Raw genomic sequence first — 23,366 nt, 5'->3', positions numbered from 1 at the left:
CACTCCTAACCCCATGATCCTATATGTAACTAAAGATTCCATTATATGTTTTTTACTTTGTAGTCAGTGTCCACATAAATTTAATAATCAAATGAGGGATTTGATAAGATTCAGATAAATGACATTTTTTTCTTATGCTTTTTTCCCCCAGTGGGAAAGACTACGGGAGGAGGAAATGTTCAGTTCTGGTCAAATTTTGGAAAAACATCAGTAAACTGGAGCACACCCAGAGGAAGGCAACTGAGATAGTGAAAAGCCTTAAGATCCTTCCCTTTTAGGAATAGTTGAAGGAACTGAGGATGCTTTACCTAAAGAAGGCAGAATAGACCAAATGGCTTTCTTGAAGTATCTGAAGAGCTTTCAAGTGGAAGAGGATTGAGATTTGTTTTGTTTGTCCCCAGAAAACAGAACTAGAAACATTTCAGCTCAACTTAATGTAAGGGAAGACTACCTCACAATTAGAACTATTAGAAAATGCATTGGGCAGCCTCAAAAGGTAGAGGATCCCCCTTTGCTTAAGGCTTCTCAAGCAATGGCTGGATAACCATTGGATCTTATTCAAGTACAGGTTAGACCCTGTACTTGAGGCCCCATTTCTGAAAAATTTTGAAAAACTCTGACTGTAAGATTTTAACCTGTTAACTATTTAGAGAACAGTCAGGTTCTGCCCTATATTCTTTATTTTATTTTTTTACTTAAGTTCCTTTTCTTGAGCCATTTAGGAAGTACACCCTGACATAAAGAAAAAGTACCTTGTGGAAAGTGGGATTTATAAACAAATATGTTGCTGCCTTTCTAGTTTAAGGAAGAATTAAAAATCTTTGGTATAGAATACCAAACAGAAGTCAATTTTGTGTTTTAAAGGTTCTGTTTGTATTGTAACCACCAACCCAGATCTATCCATGTAAATGTACAGTGACCAATAGGAACTTGTTAGAATTTACAAAACACCTAGGTACATGGCACTTCTCACAGTTTAAGGGAAGATTTTATCTTCAAACCCCACCACCCTAATTTGTTGATATCAGGTCCTAAGGGAAAATTAATGTGGATCATCCTACAAAACCATGGTCAGTCCCTTGGTTACAAACAATATCCCAGCATTTCTTCTTTCTATATGCGTTTCCTTTAACCTACTTGGAATGGGGAAGGTGGAGTGAGCTTATTCATGCCTTTTGAAGGCAGATGGAAATAAGACCAGTTTATCTGAGGATACTCTTATGACCTTTCTTCAATGGAATCACAATGTGTTGTTGCAAGTTCCTTGCCTTATGATATTTTTTCCTCTTCCTCTTGTGGAAAATGGTAACTGTTAAAAGTAGGGCCAGGGTAGAAAAGAGACAACAACCGAAGAATATCAATGGTTTCTTCTTCTCAAGAAATAAGCAGAAAATGCACTGTTTTTCATGGTGACTCTCCCCACATCCAAAACTGGTATGCTCAGAAGGAAAGCCCCTGCTGCTAATCAGGTTGTTGTAAAACTGTACTGAGGACTTTGCTTTTAAATCAGATGTGAAGAATCCGAATCTGGGTTTAAATTTTTCTTCTGTCAATTTAAATGCATAATAGCCTTTTATCTTGATTTTATCAATTAGGTAAGCTGAAAAAGAGAGATTGGGATATGTGTTAGTAAACCATACCATTTAATATATATATATATATATATAGAACATGTAAACCCTTTCCTTAGGAGAATATAAATTTTCTTGAAGGCAGATTCAGTTTTGTGTTTCTAGTTGTATTTCCAGCACCTAGCACATAAATGCTAGATGACTGATTAACATATACAGATAGGAGATGTACTTTCCTTTAAACAAATAAGCTATAGTCGTAATCACCAAAGGATTCATCCATTGTCCCTTTGATATAATACTAATTAGTAACATTCCTGTAGCTCCAAGGTTTATACAATGCTTCGGGATTTACAGTGCACTAGGAAGAGCACTGTCTCTGGAGTTAGAGGACCATGGTACATATCCTTCCTCAGTTTCTTATTATCTCTGTTACCTTGGGCAAATCACCTAACTTCCCTGGGCCTCTGTTTTTTTAACTGAAAAAGAAGGGGAGTTAGACTAGAAAGCTTCTGAGGTCCCTTCCTGCCCTAAATCTATTTATTCTGCTCCATTAAATCACAGAATATCAGGCTTGGGAGAGACCTCTAAGGTTATCTGGTGCAATTTGTACCTGAACAAATATCACCAAAATGTACTCATCCAGGCTCTGCTTGGGGACCTGTAGTAATGGGGGACTCACTGCTATAACGGTTTGGACTGTTTTCCTTAATATAATATGGTCTCTAGGCCTCTCAGTATCTTGGTTGCTTGTCTCTGGGATTCCGATATGTAAGTGTCCTCTCTGCATTGTGGTACTCAGAGCCGAACACAGTATTCCAGAGATGGTCTGGCAGGGCAGACCCCTTTTGCTGGACACTGTGCTTCCATAAATGTATCCTAGGTCCATTGACTTCCAAGACTGTGATGTTACCTGTTAACTCATACAGAGTTTGGAATATACTAAAATTAGTTTTCCAATATAATGTTCAGGTTTTAGGTCAAAAAGTTCCAGTTTCCAGGTGACAAGATCATTCTTCACCCAAGTGGAATCCCTAACCAGCAGATATAGGGAACTGATCTTCCCCACAATTTTTCCTAGAGCAATTTTTCTCTTTTTCTCCTTTGCACTTATTACATTCTATTTTTTGTCAAGCATATTCAATACATGTCATACCTGCCCTGTTAGACTATAAACCTCAATCAGGTAGGCATTTGTTAAATTGCTATTGTATGCAAGGCATTGGACTAGGCCGCAGAAATACAGACAAAATGAAAAATCGCCCCTCCTCCTTGAGAAGCTTATATTCTACTGAGGGACAAAGCATGTCACAGAAAGTAAATTTTTGGTAACTTGAGGAAGAAAAGAGCACTAAAAACTGGTGAGAATTAGGAAAAGCTTCCTCTTGTAGGTGGCACAAGAGCTAGAGGAAAATTGGAATTCCAAGGATCAGAATTGAAGGGGTACATTCCAGGAACAGGGGGATGGATGCCTTGGAGGTGGAAGATAGAATGTCAAGATCACAGCAAACAGTTGATGAGGGCCAGGACCATGTTATTTTCTGTTTTTGTATTCCTAGTATTTTTCTTCTAGATCTCTTCTGCCCTTTGTTCTTGAGTTCTTAATAGATGCCTCCACTTTCTCTCCTCTCTCTTCTTAATTTCTTTACTATCTGGCTTCTAACCTCATCATTCCACTGAAACTGCTCTCTCAAGAGTTACCTTATTGTTGTTCAGTCATTTTTTTCAGTCGTTTCCGACTCTTAATGATCCCTTTTGGAGTTATCTTGGCAAAGATACAAGAATGGTTTGCTAATTCCTTCTCCAGTTCATTTTACAGATGAGGAAACTGAGGCAAACAGGGTTAAGTGACTTGCCCAGGACCAGATTATGTGTCTAAGACCAGATTTAAACTCAGGGAGATGAGTATTTCTGACTCCAGGCTCAACTCTCTATATGCTATGCCACCAAACTCTCCTCAAGAGTTACCAGTGAGTTCTTATTTGCCAAATTCAATGGCCTTTTCTTGGGCAGCTTATGTGGGGAAAGAGACTAAAGAGTCATCTCTTTTTTCATTTCCTCCAGTAATCTCTATCTCTTGGCTCTAGGCATTTTCTCTGGCTGTCCTCCACACCGGAATGCTTTTCCCCCTCAATCCCACCTACCAGCTTTTCTGGCTTCCTTTAAGCCCCAGTTAAAAATCTCATCTTCTACTGGAAGCCTTTCCCAACCCCTCTTAATTCCAGTGCCCCCCCCATTAATTATTTCCTATTTATCCTGTATATAACTTGTCTCTATATATTTGTTTGTTGCCTCTACCATTAAATTGTGAGCTTCTTGAGGGCAGAGACTATCTTTTGTCTCTTTTTGTGTCCCTAGTACCTAACACAGCCCTGGCATATGGTAGGTGCTTAATGTTGATTGATTGAATTAATTGACTAAACTGAATTAAATTGAATTCTGGAATTTGCTTGAAATCCACATAGTTCTGCAAGTTCTGACCTAGGAATTCTAACAGTCTTCAGGTATGGCATCATGGAGATGACTTTGGAGTAAAAAGAATTGGATTCAAGTTGTGGTTCTGCCACTGACTTGTTATACAACCTTGGGCTAATTACTTCTCTTACCTTTAATTTTCCTTATCTTTAAAATGGTGTAATACCACTTGAAGCATTTACTTTATGAGGTTGTTTTTGGGATGAACTTAAATATATATAACATATTTTATAAACTGTGAAATGCTCAATGTAAATGTGAGTTGTTAACCTTACTTGCTAAGTCATTTGTATTCTGGTGGGCCTAGGATTTCTTACAACTATCTTCTTCTATTCTTCCCTACTCACTCTTTTAGCCATTGCTAAGAATATGCTTCTTAGATACTTCATTAAATACTTCACTAAACCCAGAATATTCTAGGCCCTTTATATCATCTTTGCCCATCTCCCCTGGGGATTACCTTTTAAAGCTTCCTGGATGTATTTTTCTAAGTAGTATTTTCGGAGTTCATCATTTTCCAGGGACTGGTCATCAATCCCACTGGATGTGATATAGATGTCTATATCACCATAATTTTTCTGGATCCAGTTGAGAATCTTTCGCTCTCCCCATGGCATCACTGCCTGGCGGGTTGGGGAGCTCAGGCAGGTGATGTCTTGTAGAAACTGGACATCTCGGTCAAAATCGTACTGACTACCATTCTGCTGCTCATGGATGACAAATCTTGTGGTAAAGTGATTTAGGGCACAGAAGTCAGCTGAACCTTTGATAAGCTTCCTTTCCTCATCTGTGAAGTGTGGCAGCGCAGAGCTGGAGAGCCCTGCCTTGTTCTTGAAGGCAATGTACTCCTTCATAGCTTCTGGGTAGTCTCCTGTCTTGAAAATGGGTTCTGCAAACCAAGCAATTTCAAACTGAAGAAATCGCTCTGCTGCTTTCAAGTGAGAGTCAATAAAGGGATTGGCAGGTTCAGCCCAATCTGCATGCAGAGACAGAGAGATTGCCCCATTCTGAGAAAGTCTATACTGGCTATCATAGACATGCCAGACCAGAGCATGGGCAATCAGTAAATTGTGAGCTGCCCTGTATGTGTCATTGCTGCTGGTGTTGTATATGTCACTCAATCTGTTGGGTTCATTGATAGTGATCCAGAGCTTCACCAAATCTCCAAGTTCCTGAAAACATAGATTTGCATAGTCCCGAAAAGCATGAATAGTTGACTGGTTTAGCCATCCTCCATTCTGGAGCAAAGGTGCAGGTAGGCCTAAGTAAGCATGAGTTGGATAGTATAAGGTGACCATTGATGAAATGTTGAGTTTCATCACCTCGCTGATCACACATCTGTAATACCTAAGAACTTGTCGGTTAACTCCAGACACGTCTCCATTGGGCAGAATTAAGGACCAGTCCAGGGCAAACCTGTAGTGGGTAATTTTCATTTTTGCCAACAATTCAAGTTGTTTTTTGATGCTGACAAAATCTGTGCATTGAGCGGCTCTTGTTTTTATTGTCACCCCTTCTACTCGGTGTAGCAGTCCATTGCCAGAGACATTCCATGAGTATAAGTGAGGGTCCTTGAACTGTGGTGAAGAAGCTACTGACTCAGCCTGTGAAATACAAGAAACACATTCAGATGAGGCAAAAAAGCTTGAATGGACAAAGACACTCTTCTATGATCCTAGAAGGAAAAGTCCATGACTTTATTTTTGTTTCTAATTAAAACTTGAGAAGGAATATATGATGCTTATCTTGACCTATGTTCTTAGGCTTTTCATCTCCATGAGACCAGTAGAAATGAACCTAGGTTTTCAACATTTTCTTTTTTTCCAATAATTTTTTTTTGATTAACAAAAGTCTTCAACCTCCATCCCCCCAACTGAAAATGAAAGAAAAATAAAACCCTTACAACAAATATAGATGGTCAAACAAAACAAACTCTTTCTTGGACATATCCAAAAAATATATGTATTGATTTGCACTGACTCCATCACCTCTCTGTTAGGAGGTGGGTAGCATGATCCTTGACATTTCCTAGGGAAACCAGAAAATACGGGCATGGAACCACTCCTTGTATCTAATTTGGGAAAGAAACTGCTATTTCCACCAGAAATCACTGAGTAGTTATTCCTAGGGTTACTATCTCCTCATTCTCAAATGTCTTTCTCCATTTTCACCTGCCTTGTTTAACGTTGCTACAACCCAGGCTAAGACAAAATCAGGCATTTGACTTGTTAAATTTTTAAAAAACAAACAAATAAACAACTAATTCTAGAAAGCTACCACAGGATGAGAATGTGAAATTGGTCAATCATAAAGGATTCAATATAGGTAAAGGGTGTGGAATGCTTCCAGAGGCAGATATGGATATAGTGCTAACTTCAAGTCAGGAAGATTTGAGTTCAAATTCTGCCTGGAACCATTACCTGCTGTTGCCATCCTGGGCAAGTCACTTAACCTCTCTTGGCTTTAGTTTCCTCATCTGTAAAATGGGAATAATAACTGTACTTTTACAGGATTCTTATGGGGAACACAAGAGATGATAATCATGTAAAATGCTTTGTAAACCTTAAAGCACACTACAAATTTTAACTATTATTATGATTATATGGCAGTAAGGGCATAAACGTGTTATCTGAAAATGGGCTCTGTAATGACTATACTATATATTAGAACTTCCCTTCTTCACAGAGGGTCTAGACAATGGAGTTACACAACAATCAGCCACTTAGAAGGATTTCTGAGGCTCAGCGCTGCTTGACATACCAGTGATCTTTTGTGAGTGAAATCTAGCCAAATTTGAAGATTCCTGTAGCTGCCAGAAACCACAGATCGAGCAGCTTACAGGCAACCTGGAGCAGCAGCCACAGAATCAAGACTTTGCTCTGGACTTTCTAAACATCCTGGCTTATTGTGTCTACAAATGTACCCCTCCCCTTAACCCAGCTCCTCCTTTCGAACCTCTAGAAAATATATTATCCCACCCTTTCCCTACTCTCCTTTGAGCAGCTGAGAATTCTCCCTCTCTGCTTTGCTTATACAAGCAAACTCTTCTCACACAATAAATACTTTTATGATCTGGAATCAGACTGTTTCATTTAGGGACCCTCTTTTTGAGCCTTTAACAATTATGAAATAGTTAAAAAAAATAGGGCACTGACATCCTTGTCTCACTTAAATCAGATTTAATTTAATCAGTCCTCCTTGAATAGAAGATTTAATCAGTTTCAGGGAGGGTCTAGATTCCCCAAAACTGAAGCAATCTTTTTATGTCTTCTACATTAGTAGAAATGTCTATTTAATTTGATTAAGAAAAGTATCTCTTTGTTCATCTTTGACCAGATTGAAAGGGTACTAGTAAACACAGTGTAATTGGTTTCTGGAAGATATTTCTCTGAGGTATCAGCATTAACATTACTATTGCTCTTTTTTTTTTTTTTAAGGCAATTGGGGTTAAGTGACTTGCCCAGGGTCACACAGCCAGTAAGCATCAAGTGTTTGGTTTGAGGCTGGATTTGAACTCAGGTCCTCCTGACTTCAGGGCCTGTGCTTTATCCACTGCACCACCTAGCTGCCCTACTATTGTTCTTTTAAAGTAAATCATAACACACTAAAGTTAAACTATTTACCTTTTTTTTTTTTTAGACTTTGCTGCAGAGTCTTGTCTTTTGTTTTAGAGTTCCTGCAAAACAGAAGTGGAAATTGCTTGGGAGGGATAGCATTCTAATTAGCTGGGGAAACTGTGGTGGGTGGCACCTCTCTCAAGCAGGAATGTTTCTAGGGACTGGACTTGAGATATCATTGACCTAGGGAACTCTGAGTCAGCCACTTAAAGTGCTAGAGATTTGCCTAGGGCATTGAGGAGTCAAGCCACCTATATGTCAGAGGTGAGACTAGATGCCAGGTCTCCAAAACAGCTCTCTCTACTCATTAAGCCACTTTTCATCTAATATTTGTATATCACAATAAATTTTTCCCGACACACTTTGGCTAAAACACAGTACAGAGTTTTTCTTCCACAGGGGCGATTGCCAGAGGTACACCTCCAGAGACAATGACAAAAGCCCCTTTTCAGCTTCTTCCCTTAAAGTAAACTAAAACTTCTCTGCCACTTTCTTCTCCGTCCCACAAATGGAAACAGGAAGTTTTAAGTCACATCTCTACAATCAAGACACCTGCAATTATGTGCTGGCAGACCACCTTCATCACCTCCTAGACCTGAGTCTAGTTAAACTTTTCTAGGTCACAGGACCGCATCAGCCTCTTGCTAATCTGAAATTTTCTTGGGTAAAAAAGCTGCTGCTTATGCTCCCAGGCCTAAATCAACTAAAACCAACAGAAGATGGCTTAGGAAAAACATTTCCCAAATTTGGTGCTAAATAGGAAAGAATTCCTTATCTGCTAAGAAGTTTCCCCCCCCCCCCCACATGTGGAATTAACTGTACCTGGATTAAATGACAATTAACTTTTCAGTAAATATTGCCCACACACACACACCTTACATGTCATCTTCCATAGTCTAATTACAAACCTGCACGCCTGCCATCTGTCAAATAGTTATCTAGGACATTAAACTCCAAGAACATTGATTATTCATGTATACATTAGCCTAAATCTATGTGTACATAGCTATTTAAGTAAATTTCTAGCCTGGATGATGGCCAGGTTCAATGCTATTTGAAAGTTTATGGAATCAATATTGGAAACAGGTCACAAGAGGTCATCTTACCCATCATCTTACCCATCCTCCTACCTTCAAGCAGCACCACATTTAAACCACCCTGAAGAAAGAATGTTTACTTGGCTTTTAAAAATCTTCAAAGATTATCACCTGTCCATTGGAGGAGATAGTAGTTGTACATAGTAAGGGGGTCTAGCATAAAATTAAAGGAGATGCATGCCAATCCCAACCTTATCATCAAACCTGACATGGTGTGGGTAAATGAGAGAAGGCTGTAGAGGAGATGCTATACTCATCTTCCTAAAATACTGGTTTCATTGTGTTTCTAGTTCAAACACCTTTAAGGACTCTTCAATACAAGATAACTTCCAGTCTCCTTAGATTGTCACTTTGCGGCCTTCCCCCCACAACCTGACCCCAACCTGTATTTTAAGCTCGTCTTCTATAGCTTCCTTACATGAGTCCTGTTTCAGCCACACTGGCCTATCACTGTCTCCCAGTCATTCTTGCCTTCATTTCTACTATGACCCCTCCCTGGAATATTCTTCTGCCTTCAAATTCTATCCATCCTTCAAACTTGAGGTCATATTTTACAATTTCCACGAAGCCTTCCATAAGCACTCCAGGCCTAAGTTATCTGAGTCTCCTCAGAGCTTCCCTATTACCCATACTTCTCAATTGCCTTTTATGATATACAATTCAGTCTTATTAATGCATTTTCCCTATAGGAACATCTTGTTCCCTTTCCATTAAATTGTAAATAAGTTTCTTGAGTTCAGGGATCATGCTTCCTTATGTCTTCCACAGAGTTTAGGATAGAGCCTTGCTTCTAGTAACTCAGAACAGCTATGCTATGGTGACTGATTGACAGATAACAGAACATCTAGAATGAAAAAGCTTTGCTGGAGTAAGGGACGCAATCATAGGATCACTGCTCATAGCTTCAGAGCTGTAAGACACCTTAGAGGCCATAATTTTACCAATGATGTAATTGACCCAGATAAGTTAAATGAATTGCCCAGTGTCACACTGGTGTTAAGCTTCAAAGATTTTAGAGATTTCAAATGAACCAAATTACATTTGATGTTTAAGAACAGTAGTATCAATTTCAAATGGAAACGAGGGCCACCAATTTGTACAATTTGACTTAGTTTTAAAGTGAACTAATTTCTATGTCTTATTATATTTTTATTTGTTTTGATAAACATTTCCCTATTACATTTTAATTTGATTCAGTCCCCACTCAGGGCCACACGTGATCTAGGGAGTTTAACACCTATTCTTTAGAAGACCCTGTTAGAGATTTAGGGACAGTGAAAGCAGCACTAGGTTTTCCACAAAGTGATTTTAGGCTGCCCACTGGACAAACATTCCTGAAGTTTTTCCTGAGAAGGCTTTAAGTCAGCTTTCTAGGACAGAGTTTGCTTCTTTGGAAGGCCTGGAAATGTGACTTCCTTTCTTGTAAATTTTTTAAATGATTCTTTTGGAAAACATGTGGATCATTAGATGAACAAAACTGATTTTTGGCATCTTCAGCAACTAAGTGGCGCAGTGGATGGAGCACTGGGCCTGATGTCAGGAAGACTCATCTTCCTGAGTTCAAATTTGGCCTCAGACACATATGAGTTGTGTGACCCTAGACAAGTTGCTTAACCCTCTTTGCCTCAATTCTTCATCTGTAAAATGAGCAGGAAAGGGAAATAACAGACCACATCAGTATCTTTGCCAAGAAAAGTCACAAAGAGTCAGACATGACTGAAAAATAATGGAACAACAAACAATAACTTAATTCCTCCAAATCTGTCTGTATGTCTATCTCCGTTTCTCTCTCTGTTTGTCTGTGTCTATCTCTTTCTATCTGTCTGTCTTTCTTCCTCCTCATCAGCAGAATGAAATCTTAGTAAACTGTCCTGAGATTGAATGTGAACTTCCTGTCCCTTTCCCCAAAAATAGTGCTGTCCTTTGTGTGTGAAGATGGCGCTATTGCTCTATGCAGAGCTGGGCATGTATTTAGAACTGTTTTTCCCCAGAAGGGCTTACACCAGTGCAACCCCCCACTATCTCCTAGTCTTGCTTGAGAGATGTTACCAGTGTTCTGTGTTTTCTTTTAACAGATGTCGAGCTACAGCTAAAACTGATGCCCATGAAGACGGGAGAGCAAACAAGCCTGTATGGACTTCTTAGTCCTCATTAACTCACGTAGTACTGGACCATCTGCTCGTAATAAACCCTTAAAGTGCTTTACTTGCAGTAGTACAGTTAGTGGCCATTGTAGAAAGCACTGAACAGTGTTCTAGTCTTAAAGGTCAGCACCTAGGTTTAAAAACCAAGTGACCTCTCTAAGTTTACATTTAAAAAGAGAATGAAAAAAATTATTTTGTCTGCCATCTAAATCAACTGTATATCAGGCTACTATTGCATGTTATTTGCTATGGTCCTTGACGACTTCTGATAATAACTGACATTCATATATCATTTTAATGTTGCAAAGCACTTGCCATAACCTCATTAGATCCTCATGATCCCTGTACCATCAATAAAGCAGATGTCATCATCCTCATTTTAGAGACCGGGAAGCTGCATCTCAAAGAGGTTATGTGCCACGCAGTAAGGATCAGAATACTTCAAGCCCAAGCTCTATTCATTACACTGCACTGCCTGCTCTAAACCCAGTGAACTGAAGCCTAGTTAATAACATTATATAATACATCTACTGTTCATTCCATCTTGCAGTCAACTTGTCTCATTTATCCATGGCAACTTACCTTTAGAACAGATTCCGTAATGCCCCAGGAAAAGTCACAGGGAAACTGACCCTGCACATCAGGTGTGGAGTCTTTTAAGAGGAATCCATTCTCTTTTATGATTTGTTTGTAGTAATGTGCAGACGACTTGGGTTTTCTTTCTTTCTCTTTGCTACTGAAATCCACATAAAACAAACCCCGTCTGATAGTATGAGCATCTTGCCATTCAAAGCCATCCAGCAGAGACCAAGCTGTGTAACCAAACACCCTTGTTTCATCATATTTTATTGCTGCAGGGGAAAAAAAGAAATTGGAATTGATTTGAGTGCTCTCAAATCAGTCAGTAAACATGTATTAAAGGACTACACAGTGCCAGGCACTGTGCTAAGTGCTGGGGATGCAAAGAAAGTCCCTCCCCTCAAGTAGCTTACTCTAACGGGGGAGGCAAGACAAACAACTATGAATACACAAAATGCATTTTGGATAAACTGGAGATACTCAACAGAGGGAAAACATTAATTAGCTTTAAGGGTCTCACACTTGTCTGAGGTGTGAAAATTCATTAATAATACCCATTATGATGTCTGGGCAGTGCATGCCATAAAATTACCTAATCTTTAGATCAATAATCACTCCCAAAAAATGACAGTTCTTTTTATCCAAAATATAAGTCACCAATCAGTGTATATTATCCTTAGGATATGGTCAAGAAAAACAAACAAACAAACAAACAAACAAACACTTTTGCAACTAAGAGTCTCAATTCCTTCCCTGTTGCTCACAACTAGAAACAATCCCTCCTTCACCTGATCTTCTAGCCTTTTGTACTGCTTCACGAGTTAAATCCAATTCACTTTCAAGTTAAGACACCACCTTCCTGATGTCACTGGTCATCTTTGAGAAAGAGGGTCAAACAACAATCAGTGAGTAATAGTAGCTACCCCACTGGGAACCCAAGCAGTCACTTCCAGGGGGCAATACTCACTCCCTCCTTCCTTCTTTCCTTCCTTCTTTCCTTCCTTCTTTCTTCCTTCCTTCTCTGCCTCCCTCCTCTCCTTCTGTCCACATGGGGAATCATACCCTTACCTGTGGTTGCTCTGCCCAAAGGAATATAAATTTTAATTGCTGAAACCTTGCAAGACATCAGGCAGGGGGGTGGGGTGTTTACAGGCTAGATTTTTTTTCCTCTTCCCTACTTATTTATTCAATCATTAAAAAAAAAATCTGGGACAATTAACTCTTTTGCCCCATGTAGTTTCATTTAAGATTTCTTGAAATACAGCACTGGAAAACCAGGCTTTGATAAAGCCCATTGGATTCAAATGGAGCTACTTGACCATGCCTTAAACCAAAATCACTTTGCCTCTCACTGAGTGGCCAACAATAATTCCCAACCCAAGCCTCATTGGTTATTGTTTGGGTTTTGATGGCTCATAGTGTAAACAGCAATTGTATCTTTTCAGGCCAGAAACCCTGAAGGTCTTCCCCTCCCACAGTGATCTTTTTTTTTTTTAAAGTAGGTAAAAGAGGCCATTTTTTGCCTCATTTCTTACTTAGCCTTAATCACTGAATGGGTCTTCCTTCAGACAAACTGAGGCCTGGAAAGAACTTACTTTAAAAAGGCCAAGGTTTCCCGCTGCATCTGGGACCATCTCTAGTCATCCTGATCTATGTCTTGCCGCTGGACCCAGATGACTCTGAAGAAGAGGATGAGGCTAGTGACTTTGTACAGCCCTGCCTCACTTAAATCCAATTCACTTGTAAGTCAAGACATCACCTTCCTGATGTCATTGGTCCTCTTTGAGAATGAAGGACAAAGGACAAACAACAATAAGTTAAATATGTACTATTCTGTATTATTATATTAATGTATTATTTTATATTATTATTTGCCTGAACATCTTATTTCCCTTACTAGATTGGAAGCTCCTTGATGGCAGGGAATGGAGTATATCTATCTTTATAGTTTCCCCTCATGCCTAAGTCAGTGAATTGTTTATAGCAGGCATTTAATAAATGTTTGTTGAACGAATATGCTTTACCTATGAATTTAGGGGACATGTCTTCTTATATCTAATTTTCAAACATTTGTTTTTTTCTTTTTTATTTAAAATTCATTAATTTGTTTATTTTTAAAACATTTGTTTTTGACTAAAAATGTCTACTTAAAAGAGCCAGTGTGATTTTTATCAACAAAGAAGTCATTGGGACACAGGTGAGAAAGAAGGGCAGTAGTAAATAATAGAAAAGCTCTTGACCTGAGTTCTAGTCCCTAAAATCTGCTACTTGTAAGCAAGTTACTTAATTTCTGTGGGTGTCATTTGTAAAATTAGGGGATTAGACTAAATAAAGTCCCTTCAAATGCTAAAATGCTACGATTCATCAACATTAATAGGTTAAGTAAGAATGAAATATTATTATTAATATTACACAGATTTATGATTTAACTGGCTTAAGGAGCTTCCTTTACATATATATATATATATATAGGCAAATGTTCTGTACTTCTTAACCTCAGAGAGTTGCCTGGGGGCACTGACATTAAATTTAGACTTGTCTGTTAAATGATATAGGTAGCCCAAAGAGATCACAAAAAATGGAAAAGGACCCAAATGTACAAAAATATTTATAGCAGCTCTTTTTGTGGTGACCAAGAATTGGAAATTGAGGAGAGGCCCATCATTTAGGGAATGGCTGAACAAGTAGTGGTATATGAATGTAATGGAATGTTATTGTGCTATAAGAAATGATGAAGGGGGCAGCTAGGGGGCTCAGTGAATAAAGCATCAGTCCTGGAGTCAGGAGGACCTGAGTTCAAATCTGGCCTCAGATGCTTAACACTTACTAACTGTGTGACTCTGGGCAAGTCACTTAACCCCATTGCCTCACCAAAACAAAACAAAATAAAACAAAACAAAAAAGAAAGAAATGATGAGCGAGCAGATTTCAGAAAAAACCTGGACTTACATTAACTGATGCTGAGTGAAGTGAGCTGAACCAGAAGAACATTGTACACAGTAACAGCAACATTGTGCAATGATCAGCTTTGACAGACTTAGCTCTTCTGAGCAATGCAATGATCTAAGACAATTTCAAAAGACTTGTGATGGAAAATGCTATCCACATCTAGAGAAAGAATTATGGCTTCTGAATGCAGATCGAGGCATAGTATTTTCTCTTTTTTCTTTCTTGTGGTTTTTCCCTTTTGTTCTGATTCTTCTTTTACAACATGACTAATGTGGAAATACATTTAATATGATTGTACATGTATAGCCTATATCAGATTGCTTGCTGTCTTGGGGAGGAGGGAGAAAAAAATTTAGAACTCAAAATCTTATAAAAGTGAATGTTGAAACTAATCTTTACATGTAATTGAAAAAATACTACTAAGTGGAAAAAAATTATACAGGCAGTCTGTGTCAGAGAAAGAACTTTACTTCCTACCCCCAAACTATCCATCCACTGTTTTCCCAACTCTCAGACTAAGTTGGTATTATGAAAAATCTTTATGAAGAGGTAATAATTTCTGTTAGAGTGAGGATACATGTCTACATTTTTAGGGAATATCTTAATTCCCCCCTCCCTTTCTTTTTTTAGCAATAGACTCCAGGGGGGTGAACATCTTAGTATAGACTCTTTGTTTTGTTTTTTTGGTGGGGCAGTTGGGGTTAAGTGACTTGCCCAGGGTGACACAGCCAGTAAGTATCAAATATCTGACGCCGGATTTGAACTCAGGTCCTTCTGACTCCAGAGCCGGTGCTCTATCCACTGCACAACCTAGCTGCCCCCTTAGTATAGACTTTTTAAAAATCAGCTCTATACCTCTTCTAGGGCTGTATCTCAAAGAGATCATAAAAATGGGAAAAAGACCCACGTGTACAAAAATATTTATAGTGGCTCTTTTTGTGGTGGCCAAGAATTGGAAATTGAGGGGATGCCCATCAATTGGGGAATGGCTGAACAAGTTGTGGTATGTGAATGTAATGGAATACTACTGTGCTATAAGAAATGATGAACAGGAGAATTTAAAAAAAACCTGGAAGGACTTATATGGACTGATGCTGAGTGAAGTGAGCAGTACCACAAGAACATCAGACACAGTAACAGCCACATTGTGTGATGACTGACTTTGATAGACTTAGCACTTTTCAGTAATGCAAGAATCTAAGACAACTCCAAAAGTCTCATTATGGAAAATGCTATCCACATCCAGGGAAGGAACTATCGAGTCTGAATGCAGATCGAAGCATACTATTTGCTCTCTCTCTTTTTTTTTTTGTTTTTATTCTGTTTTAGTTCTTATTTCTACTGGTTCCTCTCATTTGTTCTAATTCTTTACAACATGACTAATGTGAAAATATGTTTAATAAAAATGTATAAGTAGAGCCTATATGAGATTGCATGCTGTCTTGAGAAGGGGGGAGGGGAGGAAGGGGAGAAAATTTAAAACTCAAAAGCTTGTAAGTGAAAGCTGAAAACTAAAAATGAATAAATTAAAAAAAAAAAGCAAAAAAATGCAAAAAAAAAAAATCTGCTCCTTTGGTTCAGTGTGACCTCGAGGAAAATTCAACTAGAGAAGGTGTATGTGTGAATATATCCCCACAGGCACAGAGAATAGGAATGAGTCATACTGCTAGATCAGACTTAGAAGCCCAAGTGAGTCTCTCTTGTCTTCCTTGCACAGACTATGACTTTTCCTTTGGGATAGCAGAAAATACATTTTCCAGGTCCACTAAAACATATACAAGGTATGCCAGATTAAGTGATAGCTAGTACTAAGATCTTATAAACTGTACCAAGATTCTGAGATTCCATTAATTTGAATAAGTTGGTACACAACTTTCCTGGGGAAACAAGAATTAAGTCTAGTCTTCCTTCCATCACATTACTGTAGTAAAAAAAAAAATCTGTAGATGTTCCTGTATACATGATGGATGGGGTAAAATATTAACCATCAAACTTCCAACTGCCATATTGATTTCTTTAAGATTATCTCCAATTTATCCTGCATTTATTTTGTTTGTACATAGCTCTTCACATCTTGTCTCTACCATTAGATTGTAAGCTCCTAGAGGGCAGACACTGTTTTTGCCTTTTTTTTCTTTGTATCCTCAGCATTTGGCTCTGGGCCTGGGATGTAGCAGGTGCTTATTAAATAACTGTTGACTGACTGATCAGTTAGGAGCCCTAGCTATATAGGAAAGTCAAACATTGGAAATTACACAGTTTTGCCTTGTATGGTGCATTCCTTTCTCTCAAGACCTTTCTATTACTTGGATCTCTGTCAGAGTAAAAGGATTTATAATTTCAAAACAAAAACAAAAACAAACAACCCAACAACTCTACCTAACATATTGTAAGTAGAAAATGTTACCAGCTATCTTTAAATATAACAACTCACATTTATAAAGCCTATTAAAGTTTATGAAACTCTTTCATAACTATTGTTAAAGGTAACAATACAGGTAATTTAATCTAAGCATTGTTATGCCCACTTAACAGATAAAGAATATGAGATACAAAGATCAAGTAACTTGCTCAGGAGTCACATAGCCAGTAAGTGATGGGATTAGGATTCCAACTCAGGTCTTCTGATCCCCAAACCAGTACTGTCTCCATTATGCCACGCTGCTTGTTTCTCAAATATATTTGTTAATTTGCAATAATGAAACAAAAAGTAGTAACATCCTGCCATCTTGGATGTTTCTGAAGCCTCAAATCAACTCAATAATTATTTATTAACATTTGCTGCTATGTGTAAAGTATTTTCTAGGTGCAAGAGATATGGAAAGAAATAAACATTCTTTTCACGTCATTATAAGGAAATTTAAATTTAAATTTTTTCATAGCATATCATTCTCAACATCAAACTTACTGTCACTTTGAAAAAAAAAAGTCTCCCAGCCCCCAAGTTCTTTAGGTACCCATGATGTCAACATTTAAGAAATCTTGAGCTAATGTCCAACTAACCTTGAAGAACCTTATTAAGGAAATTCTTCATCATGTAGATCGCTGTTGTGTCTTCTGTTTTCACGTGATTGTCTGTGAACCAGCCATTCTCAGTTATGAGGATCTCTGGGTTGTTGTATTCTAATTTAATCCACTTTAGTACTTCTCTTAAATTGAGTGATACATTTTGCCCCATTTTTGCCATGGTACTTGGAGGTTTGAAATTATTGGGTCCAAAGGAAAAGGCAAAGAAATCAGCTGTGCCCCTCACTTCAGTTTTATCAGCTTCAGAGAACTGAGGGAGAAAAGGAAGTAAGTCCTTCATTATTTTTGGATAATCCCCATCCCCATGGATAGGGTTGGCAAACCATCCCATCACAGAAGTCACAGATTGTTGGCACTTAAGGACATCCAGGTTGTTTTCTGATTTGTTTGGTACAATCCAGTGGGATCCCAAGGTTATTGATAATAAACCTTTCTGATGTGGTCGAAAGTTTGTATTGTAATTATGCCAGACTTTGGCATGAGCCTGATAAAAAAGAAAGTGTTATTAGAACTTACTATATCACTACGTAAATAAATTTGTTTATGGAATGTCCCTTCATTGGCTGTATTAGTGATATAGAAGGAGGAGTGGATTATCATGGGAAATCCCACACAGTGAGGGTCTTGCAACATGGCAATCTCCAACCAAAGTCTACAACTGCTACCACCTCCCCACCCCCACCTCCCTTGAAGCCAGAAGAGTGATGGTGAATCTGATTAATGAAGGAATTGCATAAGGATATTCTTACTGACTCCACAACCAATCAATAAGCCTTTACTTATTAAGTACCTATTGTATACCAACCACTGTGCTAACCACTTTACATACATTATCTCATTTAATCCTCATAACAATCCTGTCAGGTGCTATTATTATCCCCATTTTACTGTAGAGGAAACTGAGGCAGACAGTGGTTAAGTGACTTGCCCAGGGTCACACAACTAGGAAGTGTGTAAGATCAGATTTGACTTCAATTCTTCCTGACCCCAGACTCAGAGTCAGAGTTAGAAGTGGAATGGGAGGTTAGAAACAGAATTAGGGTTAGAAATATAGAATTAGAATGGGGATAATAATATTAAGACGGGGATAATAACAGCCCTGTCTCTTATTTGTGAGGATCAAATGAGGAGGGAGAAAAGGGAATAAGCATTTATTAAGTGCCTACTCCGTGCCAGCGAGTGTGCTAAGTAAGCACTTCACAATTATTATCTCATTTGATCCTCTCAACAATCTTGGGAGGTAGGTGCTCTTAGCATTCACATTTTACATCTGAGGAAACTAAGGCAGACAGTGGTTAACTGGTGTTTAATAAATGATTATTTCCTTCTTCCTTTAATCATTCAAAGAGTATTATTAACTGAACCCCTCATATAATACTAGTATTAGGCAACATGTCATATATAGCAAAGGTGTGAAACACTCTCAGTGGGGCTGGAACAAGATGAAAATCTAAATAAAAATACAATTGAACATTCATAATGTTAATATCTGTTTTTCTTTTCTTGGTGAGGCAATGGGGTCAAGTGACTTGCCTCGGGTCACACAGCTAGTAAGTGTCAAGTATCTGAGGTCGGATTTGAACTGAGGTCCTCCTGACTCCAAGGCTGGTGCTCTATCCACTGTGCTACCATATGTGTTTTTCTAACTCAATATGTACACAACAGGACCTTTAGGTATGATTTAATATCTTCTTTTTCTACTTGAGTTTGACCAAACTGATTGATAGCATTCTCCTTTGCCATTTGAAATTTTAAAATATTGTTGGGAAGACAATATTAAATTCATAAACAAATTAAGGAATAACATGATAATAGCTGACATAAATAATAGCTTTAATATTTGCAAAGTACTTTACATATATTATCTTATTTGATCCTCTCGATGATCCTATGAAATAGGTACTATTATCCTTCCCATTTTATAGATGAGAAAACCGAGGCTAAGGGAGTTTCATGTAGTTAGAGCTAGAAATGGCCTTACCGGTCCTCAAGTCTAATTTCTCATTTTACAGATGAGGAAACTGAAGCCCAGAGAAGTTAAATGATTTGCCTAGACTTACATAGTGTCTGAGGCAGAATTTGAACTCCAGGCTTCCTAAGTGTAGTTCCAACACTTTAACCACTAGATGTCCTGATGCAGCCTATAGTAAAGCATCAAAATGAAAACAGAACAAAATAAGTATGGGTCACGTGTATGGGACAGATAACAAATGGTGGTTTGGGCAGTGAAGAAAGGGAGAACTCATTGTTGACTGAAGTTATCATGAAAGGCTTTGTGAAGGACATAGCTTACCTTGAGAATTTGAGAATTTACATAATGCTTTAAAGTAGTATACACAAGTATATTATTGTTGTTATTATTCTCTGTCTTTATTTTATAAATCAGTAAACTTCAGCAGACTTAGGTATTCACAGCTGATTTTAGCCATAGTTAAGATAACAGTATATAGTGACCTGAACAAGGAGATCTATTATCTTTAGAGCTGTCTTCCAAACTACCAAGCTTACAAGGCAGACAAGAGTTTTCAGACTGAAATCCAAACAGCATCATATTTAAAAATTAAACTGGGTTATAGAACCTAGTACTGGAAATTGCAAGGCTTCAGGTTTATTCCTTGTATAAAGAAGTTAGCTTTTCTCTGTTCCTAGATCATAGGCTCTAACCCTTAGCCCACTGTACTGAAAATACTCCATCACACACAAATGTGAGAAACAATGCAAATTCATCACTCATTTCTACTAGAGAGGGAGTTTAGACCTTTAATATGAATTCTGTTTTTAGCTAATGATATTTCCTTTAGTAGGATATATAAAAGTTGATACATTAGCAAAAGCTATGGTAAAACCTTGTTTCTATCAGGAACCATACAGTTGAAAACACAGCAAGCAGTTGCTACTACAAGGCTTCTCCAGGTCAGCCTTCTATGAAAATCATATATACTGTATATACTGTTCACTTCACAGGGTGACCTTGATGTACTTTGGAGTTTCTTTCACCTTCTTTGTTATTTGAAGAGGTTATCGCTGTATCTAAGGTCATCTTTACTTTGGATTGGAAAGAACTTCTCTACCCACATGCAAAGAAGGGGGATGGGTTGGAAGCACCCTCATAATTAGAAGTTTATAGTATTTGCCAAATAACTAGGTGAAAGTATTGCTTAGAGATAGTGAGTTTGACAGTTTATTTTGCTAGTCTGTGGCTCTGGTGGTCTACTGTGAAAAGAAAATTAAGGGATATGGGGAAGTATGACTCCGTACCATGAGCATTACACAACAGATTTTTATGATTTTTTCCCCCAAGGCTACCATTTCTCTTGTACAAGGCCATCCACCTTTGGAATGATTGATTTAAGTTAGCTTTAACCTTTGTTCCTTGGATTCAATAGCTTAAAGGGGAAGTTAGCAGGCTTTTTCTTTACTTTCTTTTTTTTTTTTTTTTTTTACGCTGGTGGTTAGGTGCTATGTCATAAGGGAGAGACAGTGAATTAATTTCTTATCTTGTTTTTTCCTATTCCAACATGGCAGTTCCCTTTGATGTTGCTGTATGTTTCATGACCAGATAAGTCTTTTGGGAGATGAGAACAAATCAAGTAGCTAACCCAATTTTAAAATCAGAAGTGGAGAAAGAGATGGACACCAGGAAGAAATCAAAACAACTGATTGAAAGGGAAGGGCTGCATATGGAATGAACTTAACACTAATGAACACATATAAATCCTACTTGGGCATATTTATTGAGATCTTAGCCCAGCCAACTTATTACCTGTGAGTCTTTAGGCAAATCACTCAACCTCCCTAAAACTCAGTTTCCTCCTTTGTAACACGAGATGGTTGGACTAGATAATGTTTAAGGTCTCTTGAAACTTTTAATTTATGATTTATGAACTCAAATGTTAAAATGTTTGAAGGTGCCCCCAATCGTTAGTCAAAAGTTGAATTTCTGAATCTGTTAATTATTTTGTTCCCATGCAGTGCTTTCTTAGAAATATTTGCATTTAAAAGAGCATAATAATTAATATTTAACTTGTTTTTGAGATTTGGTTAGTTTTGCAATTAAATATCAATCCCTATGACAGCCAGTCTTACTTTTTCCATAGCATCTAGCACACTGAAATACATGTCATAGGGTAGGGATAAGGACAGGACCTGTGATTTCATTGGTATAGGGAACTTCCTGGTGAGGAAACTTACTCTACCAATGCAGGTCAACACCTTCTCTGCAATTCAGTCTTAGATAGTTGCCTAGAGAGTACTAAGAGATTAAGTGATTCCCAGATGTGTCAGAGGACTCACAGTGCTTAATGTGTTGATTAATTGACTGATTTATTTGTTAAGTGAATGAGTGAGCGAATGAATTTATGTATGAGATTCACTTTGATATAGTTTCATTCCTCTGGCACTAATAGAGCAGACATAATGCCCAGAAAATAAAGTTGATGCCATAAGAGCAATTTTGCTATCTACTGCACTTCTCTCTCTCTCTCTCTCTCTCTCTCTCTCTTTTTTTAAATGAGCTTAAGCAGTTTTCAGGGAAAAAAATAAAGACCTTAATGTAGGGGCAGCTAGGTGGCACAGTGGATAGAGCACGGACCCTGGAGTCAGGAGGACTTGAGTTCAAATCCGGCCTTAGACACATAACACTTACTAGCTGTATGACTCTGGGCAAGTCACTTAACCCCAACTGCCTCATGTTTAAAAAAAAAAAAAAGAACTCAATGTACATTAAACTACTCACATTATTTCACCTTCTCTTCTGATCTTTGTATGAATACATTTTTATAAAGCTGTAATAAACATGAGCCTACTACATCCTGCTCTGCCTTTCTTACTTAACATCATTCTATAAGCACATAGTCTATGTAACAACATAGTCCAAGTCATTTTTTAATCCATTTTTAAGTTAGTATCTCAAAACATCTCCAGAGCAGCCAGTCTGGGTAAAGACAGCTGGGTGCACACCATCTGACATGTTGGACTTCTAAGATGGGGTGGCTTCCAGCTCCACATTTGGTTTTGCACACTCTACTGATTATTCCTTTTTATTGATTTTTCATGATGCTGGATGCTTTAGTAAATACATACTACTTCATTCTTGTGAAACACTTTTGATGAATTTCCAGTACAATAAACTATATTTAGAATCAATGGCCAGCAAAATCAGTTTCAAAGTGAAATTAACAGTTACCAAAGGAACAAGCCAAAGCAATTTCATTTACATTAACATAATGGTGGTAGGGTTAGGGTGAGCATGAAAACTTTAGCAATGTTTTTTTTCATCTTTGCCTCACTGAAGTTTGTAGGTAGACAATTTTGGCCTCATTGACTTTTTAAAAAAAAAAGTTTTCATTTGATAGAGTTGTACACCTTTATTCACTGGAGTTGCTTCATTTTCTTTTGATTCATTCATTCATTTCCATTCTCCGTCTCCCCCAGTAGTTCATCATTTCTCAACATTAATGTCTTCCAGGAGTGGGGAACCTGCAGCCTCAAGGCCTCATGTGTCCCTCTAGGTCCTCAAGTACAGCCCTTTGACTGAATCCAAACTTCAAAGAACAAATCCCCTTAGCAAAAGAATTTGTTCTATAAAACTTGGACTCAGTCAAAAGGATGCACCCAAGGACCTAGAAGGCCACATGTGGCCTTAAGGCCTCAGGTTCCCCACTCCTGGACTCTAGACTCACATTAATTGCAACTGCTAATGATAGACTAAATGCTGGCCTGGAATAGCAACTATTAAGCCCAATGAGTGGTTTTCATGTGAGTCAATAGGGAGGGGGTGCTTTTGTACTGAAGAAGGGGTGGCCAGTCAGTCAATAAACACTTATTAAGTGCCTACTGTGTGCCAGGCCCTGTGTTAAATGCTGGGGATATAAAGAAAGTTACAAGACAGTCCTTGGCTCTCAAGGA

General features: G+C 38.1%; 1 protein-coding gene across 1 annotated transcript in view; it reads right to left on the bottom strand.

Moving 5' to 3' along the window:
• Positions 1-861: 861 nt before the first annotated feature.
• Positions 862-23,366, bottom strand: part of KLB (klotho beta) — a 36,696-nt gene continuing 14,191 nt past the window's right edge. Inside the window, 4 exon segments of the mRNA XM_027836626.1 lie at positions 862-1,600; positions 4,507-5,650; positions 11,487-11,755; positions 17,436-17,943. Coding sequence (XP_027692427.1) covers positions 1,203-1,600; positions 4,507-5,650; positions 11,487-11,755; positions 17,436-17,943 — 2,319 coding nt within the window. The 3' untranslated portion in view covers positions 862-1,202.

The sequence above is a fragment of the Vombatus ursinus genome, unplaced genomic scaffold (assembly GCF_900497805.2).
Source record: "Vombatus ursinus unplaced genomic scaffold, bare-nosed wombat genome assembly UNPS02014818.1, whole genome shotgun sequence".
In the NCBI taxonomy this organism is placed as follows: domain Eukaryota; kingdom Metazoa; phylum Chordata; class Mammalia; order Diprotodontia; family Vombatidae; genus Vombatus; species Vombatus ursinus.
The sequence above is the reverse complement of the archived record's forward strand: the minus strand, read 5'-3'. Positions and strand labels throughout refer to the sequence as shown.